The sequence below is a fragment of the Salmo salar genome, chromosome ssa03 (assembly GCF_905237065.1).
Source record: "Salmo salar chromosome ssa03, Ssal_v3.1, whole genome shotgun sequence".
Classification (NCBI taxonomy): domain Eukaryota; kingdom Metazoa; phylum Chordata; class Actinopteri; order Salmoniformes; family Salmonidae; genus Salmo; species Salmo salar.
This window is the reverse complement of record NC_059444.1, coordinates 28,684,065-28,695,614: the sequence shown is the minus strand read 5'-3', so window position 1 is coordinate 28,695,614 and position 11,550 is coordinate 28,684,065. Positions and strand designations below refer to the sequence as shown.

General features: G+C 41.0%; 1 protein-coding gene across 7 annotated transcripts in view; it reads right to left on the bottom strand.

Annotated features, from left to right (window-relative positions):
- Nucleotides 1-3,795: 3,795 nt before the first annotated feature.
- LOC106599252 (histone-lysine N-methyltransferase 2C) overlaps nt 3,796-11,550 on the bottom strand; it is a 146,666-nt gene continuing 138,911 nt past the window's right edge. For all 7 annotated transcript variants that reach the window (XM_014190384.2, XM_045714703.1, XM_014190382.2 and 4 more), the window contains 2 exons: nt 5,716-5,824; nt 3,796-5,624 (listed from right to left, as the gene is read on the bottom strand). In XM_014190384.2, coding sequence (XP_014045859.2) covers nt 5,532-5,624; nt 5,716-5,824 — 202 coding nt within the window. In that variant the 3' untranslated portion in view covers nt 3,796-5,531. The remainder of the gene's footprint in view (nt 5,625-5,715; nt 5,825-11,550) is intronic.

Here is an 11,550-nt window from a genome sequence, read left to right as displayed (position 1 = left end):
GGGTTATAAAAAAAATCAGAAACGTTTAACATCCCACGGAGCAACATTAAATCCATTATAAAGAAATTGAAAGAATATGGCACCACAATAAACCTGTGAAGAGAGGGCCGCCTACAAAAACTCACGGACCAGGCAAGGAGGGCATTAATCAGAGAGGCAACAAAGAGACCAAAGATAACCCTGAAGGAGCTACACAAGCTCCACAGCGGAGATTGGTGTATCTGTCCATAGGACCACTTTAAGTCGTACACTCCACAGAGCTGGGCTTTATGGAAGAGTGGCCAGAAAAAAAGCCATTGCTTAAAGAAAAAAATAAGCAAACACGTTTGGTGTCCGCCAAAAGGCATGTGGGAGACTCCCCAAACATATGGAAGAAGGCACTCTGGTCAGATGAGACTAAAATTGAGCTTTTTGGCCAACAAATATAATGCTATGTCTGGCGCAAACCCAACACCTTTCATCACCCCGAGAACACCATCCCCAAAGTGAAGCATGGTGGTTGCAGCAACATGCTGTGGGGATGTTTTTCCATCGGCAGGGACTGGGAAACTGGTCAGAATTGAAGGATGGTGCTAAATACCGGGAACTTCTTGAGGGAAACCTGTTTCAGACGGAGGTTTACCTTCCAGCAGGACAATGACCCTAAGCATACTGCTAAAGCAACACGCGAGTGGTTTAAGGGTAAACATTTAAATGTCTTGGAATGGCCTAGTCAAAGCCCAGACCTCAGTCCATTTGAGAATCTGTGGTATGACTTAAAGATTGCTGTACACCAGCGGAACCCATCCAACTTGAAGGAGCTGGAGCAGTTTTGCCTTGAAGAATGGGCAAAAATCCCAGTGACTTGATGTCTCAAGCTTAGAGACATACCCCAAGAGACTTGCAGCTGTAATTGCTGCAAAAGGTGGCTCTACAAAATATTGACTTTGGGGGGGTGAATACAGTAGTTATGCACGCTCAAGTTTGACAGTAAAAAATATTTTTTATCTTCAAAGTGGTAGGCATGTTGTGTAAATCAAATGATACAAACCCCTCAAAAATCCATTTGAATTCCTGGTTGTAAGGCAACAAAATAGGAAAAATGCCAAGGGGGTGAATACTTTCGCAAGCCACTGTAAGTTAACTTTTGCAAGGCCACGGGGCCAGATGGAATACCAGGACACATACTCTGAGCATGCGCTGACCAGCTGACAGGTGTCTTCACTGACATTTTGAATTTATCCCTGACCCGGTCTGTAATACCAACTTGTTTCAAGCATACCATCAAATACTGAACAAAAATATAAACACAACATGCAAGAATTTCAAAGATTTTACTGAGTTACAGTTCATATAAGGAAATCAGTCAATTGAAATAAATTAATTAGGCCCTAATCTATGGATTTCACATGACTGGGAAAACAAATATGCATCTGTTGGTCATGGAAAAAATAGGTAGGGGCGTGGATCAGAAAACCATTCAGTATCTGGTGTGACCACCATTTACCTCATGCAGTGCGAAACATCTCCTTCGCATAGAGTTGATCAGGCTGTTGATTGTGGCCTTTGGAATGTTGTCCCACTCCTCTTCAATGGCTATGTGCCAAGTTGATGGATATTTGCGGGAACTGAAATACCCTGTTGTACACGTCGATCCAGGGCATCCCAAACAGGCTTAATGGGTGGCATGTCTGGTGAGTATGCAGACCATGGAAGAACTGAGACATTTTCAGCTTCCAGGAATTGTGTACAGATCCTTGCGACATGGGGCCATGCATTATCATGCTGAAACATGAGGTGATGGCGGTGGATGGGCCTCAGGATCTCGTTACGGTATCTCTGTGCATTCAAATTGCCATCAATAAAATGCAGTTGTGTTCGTTGTCCGTAGCTTATGCTTGCCCATAACATAACCCCACCGCTACCATGGGGCACTCTGTTCACAACGTTGACATCAGCAAACCACTAGCCAACACAACGCCATTCACACTGTCTGCCATCTGCCCGGTACAGTTGAAACTGTAATTCATCAGTGAAGAGCACACTTCTCCAACGTGCCAGTGGCCATCAAATGTGAGCATTTTCCCACTGAAGTTGGTTACGATGGTGAACTGCAGTCAGGTCAAGACCCTGGTGAGGACGACGAGAGCACACAGATGAGCTTCCCTGAGACGGTTTCTGACAGTTTGTGCAGAAATTCTCTAGTTTTGCAAACCCAGTTTCATCAGCTGTCCGGGTGGCTGGTCTCAGACGATCCCGCAGCTGAAGAAGCCGTATGTGGAGGTCCTGGTCTGGCTTGGTTACACGTGGTGTACGGTTGTGAGGTCAATTGGACGTACTACCAAATTCTCCAAAACAATGTTGGAGGTGGCTTATGGTAGAGAAATGAACATTAAATTCTCCGGCAACAGCACTTTGCATGCGCCTTCAAAAGTTGAGATATCTGTGGCATTGCGTTGTGACAAAACTGCACATTTTAGACTGGCCTTTCATTGTCCCCAGCACAAGGTGTACCTGTGTAATGATCATGCTGTTTAATCAGCTTTTTGATAAGCCATATCCGTTAGGTGGATGGATTATCTTGGTAAAGGAGAAATGCTTATTAACAGAGATTCAAAATGCCTAATTAAATGAATTACACTTTGGACATGTATACAGAGTTTAATGGCTGTGATTGGAGAAAACTTAGGATGGATCAACAACATTCTAGTTACTCCACAATACTAACCTAAATGACAGTGTGAAAAGAAGGAAGCCTGTACAGAATAGCATTATTTGAAACATGCATCCTGTTTGCAATAAGGCACTGAAGTAAAACTGACCAAATTGTTGCAAAGAAATTAACATTATGTCCTGAATACAAATCATTATGTTTGGTTCAAATCCAAAACACCTCACAGTTCCACTCTTCATATTTTCAAGCATCATGTTAAGTGTATGCTTTTCATCGGCAAGGACTAGGGAGTTTTTTGGGGGATAAAAAATACACGGATTAGAGCTAAGCATAGGCAAAATCACAGATGGAATGCAGACTGAACCAGGTTTTCAAGACACTGGGAGACAAATTAACCTTTTAGCAAGACAATACCCTAAAACGCAAAGCCAAATATACACTGGAGTTGCTTACCAAGACCACATTGAAAATATATGGCAAGACTTGAAAATGTCTTTCTAGCAATGATCAACAACCAACTTGACAGAGCTTGAAGAATTTAAAAAAGAAAATTAGGTCAATATTTTACCATCCAGACTTACCTAGAAAGACTCAACTTTAATCACTGCCAAATGTGATTTTAACCCATCAAGTTAGGGGTGTGAATACTTATCTAAATTATTTCATTTTCATTAAATTTGCAAACATTTCTAAAAACGTGTTCACATTGTCATTATGGGGTATTGTGTGTAGATGGGTGAGATTTTTTTTTATCCATTTGGAATCAAGAATATACTTCGAAGGCACTGTACATTACCTACCTCAATTACCTCGTACCCCTGCACATCGACTCAGGTCTGGCAATCCCTGTACATAGCCATGTTATTTTTACTCGTTATTCACTGTGTATTTATTCCTTGTGTCACTATTTCTTTATCTTTAACTCTGCATTAGAAAATGACCTGTAAGTAAGCATTTCAGTGTTAGTCTACACCTGTTGTTTATATGAAGCATGTACGAAATAAAATTGTATTTGATTAAGTTAACATATTTGGCCAGTGGGTGTCTCTCTTGAGCCGTGAACAACATTACTCTACTCCGGGGGTTCAGTCCTATGGGTCAGTAAGATGTGTGTGATTTCTAAAAAGGCACACAACAAATAATTAAGATGTAAAATAGTTTATTTTGTAAATGCTTCTAAATTCAATTACACAAACTCCAAATCTCATTACTCTGTACACTTCAAAAGGCTGTTTTCAAAAAACATTGACTACTTTACAGGACCAAGAAAATTGTAGCACAAACACACTGGCAGGATGATGTAATTTTATACAAGAGAAGAAAAATATCCAAGAAATAATTTTGTTACAACCATTCATTGAGAAAATATATACAATTGAGTCTTCGGAAAGTTAAAAAAATACATGCCATATACATTACAAGTTCTAAGACTGTGTCCAAAATTTTACAGTCGACTTGAAATTGTGCACGCAAAACATCTTGCATTTTCTAACTATTGTAAGTGGCTTATGAAGTGTCCATATCAGATACATTTCTCTTTTCAAAATATAGCACCACCAAATGTCCCAACCTTTTCCTCTCCAAGAAACATGATTCTTTTTTTTCCCAGTACACCTTAATTTCAAATCGCCTGAAGCAGTAAGCAATGTTATTGGACGTCTGTACACAATTTCTATGTAAAAAAACAACACAAAAAACAAGGTGGTATTCCTATGCCTATTTGGGTTAAAAAGAAGTTAAAATTGTGTTTGGGTGGTTTAAAAACCTTATTCACAGTTCTATAAAATCAAACCTGATTAACAGTAAAGATGTCAGAATGATGTCTTTCCCATTTTGAAATTCTGTAACCAATGACTCTTTTCTACACTCGTTAGTCACCAAAAATATTTCTTTTTGAGTGGTCAAAGTACGTGTAAATCACACAACCACTACGCTACAATACCATACTTTTAATAAACCAAAAATACTTTGAATTATTGTGGTTATTTTACAAATTCTGTACAGAATAATCATAATATATACTCTCAAACTGATATCATGACATCCTTCTTAAATAAATTGCAATGACAAACAAAAAAAAAACACCCAAACATCGAGAAGGTTAAGGTAGTATTTGGTCAGTTATTCCTATATTTTTCTTTATATACATTTGTACAAAAGTAAGAGCATTTCTTCAATCTTCAGAAAACTATCAGTTTAGCCTTCGTTTTACTGTCTCATCATTTTGACAATAAAATTCATTCACTCAATAATAAATACAAAACTTCCTCTCCAATTTCACTCAAATCACATGACAGAAACCTATGATAAAACTGACTCATGGAATCAAGTATCTTAAAGTTGTGTGTACGTGTCTCTTTTTTTTTTAGTGCAAGTTAATATTCCCTTCGCTGTAGTCATTGCTGTACATTCCCCATTCAGTGAATTCTACATTTAGTCAAACGGCTTTACATTTAAAGTTTTAAACAAAAGGGCCTGCCCTTAACAACCAATAAGGACCGTGACCCACACAGTGCTCTCTTCTCATTCGCTGGTGGATTCTCTTCTGCGCCCTATTGTATATCATCTCACTAATACACAGACACATCCGCTCGTTGACAGAGGCCTTGCAATAAAACCCAGCCTCATGTAATATGGCACAAATCACACGTCTGTCTGCTGTTGCTTCTTCCTGCTCGCCTCTTTCCAAGCCCTCTCCTGTCCATCTCCAGTCTGTTTCCAAACATGGGACTCCATCCATGCATCGCTCTCAGGGTTTACTCAGGTCTTCCACTCGTTCTAAGAACGGACAGCCTGAAGCACCTCTCTGTCTACACAGAGATCAGGGCATCTGCATAATATGGAAAGGAATGCATTTGTTGTCATTTTTTTTTCTTTTTCAGTTGATCCTTTTCCTGCAGTCTGCTGTTCCACAGTGACAGGCAATCTTGTGTTGGCTGTCCACGCAGTCAAACTGGTAGTCGAAACACAGCTGGAAAATAATGCAGAGAAAATAGTGATGACAATGCAAACGTCACTCATAGCATAGTAGGATTTCCAATTGAAAGGAAAAAAGAACACACCTCCTCTCCTTTCTCGATTCTGCGGTTGGAGGTGATGATGATTTTATAACCTCTTTCGAAGGTTACCACCTCAGCGACACAGTTCGGGGTACAAGAGTGATTGATGTACCTGCATAAGAAAACAAACACACAGCACATTATGACGCAATTCGTTTTTGTGACCAACTATTTATTTAGTTTAGTCATTTTTCTTTTTCAGAGGGTACAAAAACAATGAAATAAAAGCATACAAAGGAAACCCTGACTCAACCCCCCCCCCCCCGGCCTCAGTTGTTCCTTGACTGGCACCATTCATTCTCACTGTCGATAATTCTACTGTCATTACTTCTAATAGTAACTGTATCCACTGGTTAAATGGGAGACAGCGAGGTGGTTGCCATCTTAGAGCCCAAAAACTATTTGCATCAGTGTTGCCTGCCTACAGTAATCTTCATCTTTTGATTGAGAGATCCAAGGGGATCATTAAGTAACATAAGAGATAGAAAGCATTGAATATTTAAATTCATGCACTTCAAAATGTATTTTCTAACTTTGCCCCAGTACAATATAACTGCAGGGCACCCCACATTATATGAAGGAATGTGCCTACCTGATTTAGGGGACACAATTAACAGTTGGTGAGTTGGGGCCAATTTCATCGTAAAACATTTCCTTGGTGTTAAATACAGTCTGAACAAATTTAAAATGTATAAAGTGATGGTTCGGATTACGGGACGCTAAGGTCATATTTTTTCCATATTCTGTTCCAGTTAAAAGCGTGGTTAAGATTAAATTAGATCTGCGGACCATATTTTAATGGCTAGCCCAGAATAAGCTTAGTTTTTCATATTGTTGTATATTGTCTGTATATTATACAGATCAGTCCTTTATATTATAGAGTCCAGATAATTTATTTATAAATCCCATCATTGGATGGTTTGGTAGTTGGGTTTCCCAAGGGACTCTATAGGCCAGCATAGCTGACCTAAGTTGTAAATATAGAAAAAATGAGTTGCCTGGTAATGTGTATGTATCTTTCAAATCTTTAAATGTTCTCAAACCATTAGGGTCCTTGATATTCCCTGTCTGCCCCCCATGCAGAACCCCCAACCCCTCCCCATGGACATTTATTATTGCTACAGCGTAAATATGTGTATATATATATATATATATATATATATATATATATATATATATATATATATATATATTTTTTTTTTATTACTTAAATGATTGCTCAGTCAAAGGGTCTGAATACTTTCTGAATGCACTTTCAGAAAGTATTCAGACCCTTTGACATTTTCCACATTTTGTTACATTACAGTCTGAGACAGGATTGTGTTAAGGTACAGATCTGGGGAAGAGTACCAAAATATTTCTGCAGCATTGAAGGTCCCCAAGAACAATTTGGCCACCATCATTCTTAAATGGAAGATTGGAACTACATAGACACCTCCTAGAGCTGGCCGCCCTGCCAAACTGAGCAATCAGGGGAGAAGGGCCTTGGTCAGGGAGGTGACAAAGAACCCGATGGCCACTCTGACAGAGCTCCAGAGTACATCTGTGGAGATGGGAGAACCTTCCAAAAAGGGAAAGGGGGATACCTAGTCAGTTGTACAACTGAATGCCTTCAACTGAAATGTGTTTCCCACATTTAATCCAACCCCTCAATCAGAAAAGTGCGGGGGGCTGCCTTAATCAACATCCACGTCTTCAGCGCCCGGGACAACCATCTCTGCAGCACTCCACCAATCAGGTCTTTATGGTAGAGTGGCCAGACAGAAGCCACTTTTCAGGAAAAGGCACATGACAGTCCGCTTGGAGTTCGCCAAAAGGCACCTAAAGAACTCAGACCATGAGAAAAAAGATTCTCTGGTCAGATGAAACCAAGATTGAACTCTTTGGCCTGAATGCCAAGCGTCACGTCTGGAGGAAACTTGGCACCATCCCTACGGTAAAGCATGGTGGTGGCAGCATCATGGTGTGGGGGTGTTTTTCAGAGGCAGGGACTGGGAGACTAGTCAGGATCGAGGGAAAGATGAACGGTGCAAAATACAGAGAGATCCTTGAGGAAAACCTGCTCCAGAGTGCTCAGCACCTCAGACAGGGGCGAAGGTTCACCTTCCAACAGGACAATGACCCTAAGAACACATCCAAGACAATGCAAGAGTGGCTTCGGGACAAGTGTCCTCTGAATGTCCTTGAGTGGCCCAGACACTGACTGGACTTGAACCCGATCGAACATGTCTGGAGAGACCTGAAAATAGCTGTGCAGCGACGCTCCCCATCCAACCTGATAGAGCTTGAGAGGATCTGCAGAGAATAGAGGAAACTCCCCAAATACAGGTGTGCAAAGCTAAAAGCGTCATACCCAAGAAGACTCAAGGCTGTAGTCGCTGTCAAAGGCTCTTCAACAAAGTACTGAGTTAAAGGGTCTGAATACTTATGTACATGTGATTTCAGTTGTTTTAATTTGCAGAAATTTCTAAAAACCAATTTTTGCTTTGCCATTGTGCTGTATTGTGTGTAGATTGTTTTTTTCAATTTAATACATTTTAGATTAAGGCTGTAAAACTAACTACACACACACACACACACACACACACACACACACACACACACACACACACACACACACACACACACACACAGTTGAAGTCGGAAGTTTACATAAACCTTAGCCAAATACATTTAATTTCAGTTTTTCACAATTCCTGCCATTTAATCAGAGTAAAAATTCCCCGTCTTTGGTCAGTTAGGATCACCACTTTATTTTAAGAATGTGAAATGTCAGAATAGTAGAGAGAATTATTTATTTCAGCTTTTATTTCTTTCATCACATTCCCAGTGGGTCAGAAGTTTACACACACTCAATTAGTATTTGGTAGCATTGCCTTTAAATTGTTTAACATGGGTCAAACGTTTTGGGTAGCCTTCCACAAGCTTCCCATTCCTCCTGACAGAGCTGGTGTAACCGAGTCAGGTTTGTTGGCCTCCTTGATCGCACACGCCTTTTTAGTTCTGCCCACAAATTTTCTATGGGATTGAGGCCACTCCAATACCTTGACTTTGTTGTCCTTAAGCCATTTTGCCACAACTTTGGAAGTATGCTTGGGGTCATTGTCCATTTGGAAGACCCATTTGCTACCAAGCTTTATCTTCCTGACTGATGTCTTGAGATGTTGCTTCAATAAATCCACATAATTTCCCAACCTCATGATGCCAACTATTTTGTAAAGTGTACCAGGCCCTCCTGCAGCAAAGCACCCCCACAACATAATGCTGCCACCCCCGTGCTTCACGGTTGGGATGGTGTTCTTCGGCTTGCAAGCCTCCCCCTTTTTCCTCCAAACAAAACGATGGTCATTATGGCCAAACAGTTCTATTTTTGTTTCATCAGACCAGAGGACATTTCTCCAAAAAGTACGATCTTTGTCCCCATGTGCAGTTGCAAACCGTAGTCTGGCTTTTTTATGGCGGTTTTGGAGCAGTGGCTTCTTCCTTGCTGAGCGGCCTTTCAGGTTATGTCGATATAGGACTCGTTTTACTGTGGATATAGATACTTTTGTACCGGTTTCCTCCAGCATCTTCACAAGGTCCTTGCTGTTGTTCTGGGATTGATTTGCACATTTTGCACCAAAGTACATTCCTCTCTAGGAGACAGAAAGCATCTCCTTCCTGAGTGGTATGACGGCTGCGTGGTCCCATGGTGTTTATACTTGCGTACTATTATTTGTACAGACAAATATGGTACCTTCAGACGTTCACAAGGATGAACCAGACTTGTGGAGGTCTACAACTTTTTTCTGGGGTCTTGGCTGATTTCTTTTGATTTTCCCATGATGTCAAGCAAAGAGCCACTGAGCTTGAAGGTAGGCCTTGAAATACATCCACAGGTACACCTCCAATTGACACAAATGATGTCAATTAGCCTATCAGATGCTTCTAAAGCCATGACATCATTTTTTTGAATTTTCCAAGCTGTTTAAAGGCACAGTCAACTTAGTGTATGTAAAACTTCTGACCCACTGGAATTGTGATACAGTGAATTATAAGTGAAATAATCCGTCTGTAAACAATTGTTGGAATAATTACTTGTGTCACGCACAAAGTAGATGTCCTAACTGACTTGCCAAAACTATAGTTTGTTAACAAGAAATTGGTGGAGTGGTTGAAAAACGAGTTTTAATGACTCCAACCTAAGTATGTAAACTTCCGACTTCAACTGTAGTATGTACATGCAGATATGGTTTTAAAGTGACTATGCATATATGATGAACAGAGAGTAGCAGTAGTTTAGTGTAGTGTAAAGAAGTTTGGTGGGTGGTGGGACACAATGCAGATAGCCTGGTTAGCCAATGTGCGGGAGCACTGGTTGGTTGGGCCAATTGAGGTAGCAAGTACATACAGTGCTGTGAGAAAGTATTTGCCCCCTTCCTGATTTCTTGCACATTTGTCACACTTAAATATTACACAAAGATAACTGCATTTTGTGTTTACTTGGGTTAAGTGATAAAGTTATTTATTAAGGGGAAAAAGCTATCCGAAGCTTCATGGCCCTATGTGAAAAGGTAATTGCCCCCTAAACCTAATAACTGGTTGTGCCACCCTCAGCAGCAACAACTGCAATCAAGCGTTTGCGATAACTGGCAATGAGTCTTTCACATCGCTGTGGAGGAATTTTGGCCCACTCTTCTTTGCAGAATTGTTTTATTTCAGCCACATTGGAGGGTTTTGCATGAACCACCTTTTTAAGGTCATGCCACAGCATCTCAATCGGATTCAAGTCCGGAAGGTCTTACTCATGTCTTACGAAAGGTCTTACTCATGTCGGCTACGGAGAGCGTGATCACACAGTCGTCTGGAACAGCTGATGCTCTCAGCGAGCATAGAAGTGATTTAGCTCGTCTAGTAGGCTCGTGTCACTGGGCAGCTCGCGGCTGTGCTTCCCTTTGTAGTCTAATAGTTTGCAAGCCCTGCCACATAAGACGAGCATTGGAGCCGGTGTGGTATGATTCAATCTTAGCCATGTATTGACGCTTTTCCTGTTTGATGGTTCGTCGCAGAGCATAGCAGGATTTCTTGTAACCTTCCGGGTTAGAGTCCCGCACCTTGAAAGCAGCAGCTCTACCCTTTAGCTCAGTGTGAATGTTGCCTGGCTTCTGGTTTGGGTATGTACGTACAGTCACTGTGAGGATGACATCCTCGATGCACTTATTGATAAAGCCAGTGACTGATGTGGTGTACTCCTCAATGCCATCGGAAGAATCCCGGAACATGTTCCAGCCTGTTATAGCAAAACAGTCCTGTACTTTAGCATCTGCTTCATCTGACCACTTTTTTATAGACCGAGTCACTGGTGCTTCTTGCTTTAATTTTAGCTTGCAAGCAGGAATCAGGAGGATAGAGTTGTGGTCGGATTTACCAAATAAAGGGTGAGCTTTGTACGCGTCTCTGTGTGTGGAGTACAGGTGATCTAGAATTTTTTCCCTCTGGTTGCACATTTATCATGTTGATAGAAATTTGGTAGAACTGATTTAAGTTTCCCTGCATTAAAGTCTCTGGCCACTAGGAGCGCCGCCTCTGGGTGAGTGGTTTCCTGTTTGCTTATTTCCTTATACAGCTGACTGAGTGCAGTCTTAGTGTCAGCATCTGTCTGTGGTGGTAAATAAACAGCCACTAAAAGTATAGCTGAAAACTGTCTAGACAAGTAGTGTGGCCTGCAATTTATCACAATATACTCTACTTCAGGCGAGAAAAATCTAGACTTCCTTAGATTTAGTGCACCAGCTGTTGTTTACAAAAATGCACAGACCGCCCCCCCCCTACCGGAGTGTGCTGTTCTATCTTGCCGGT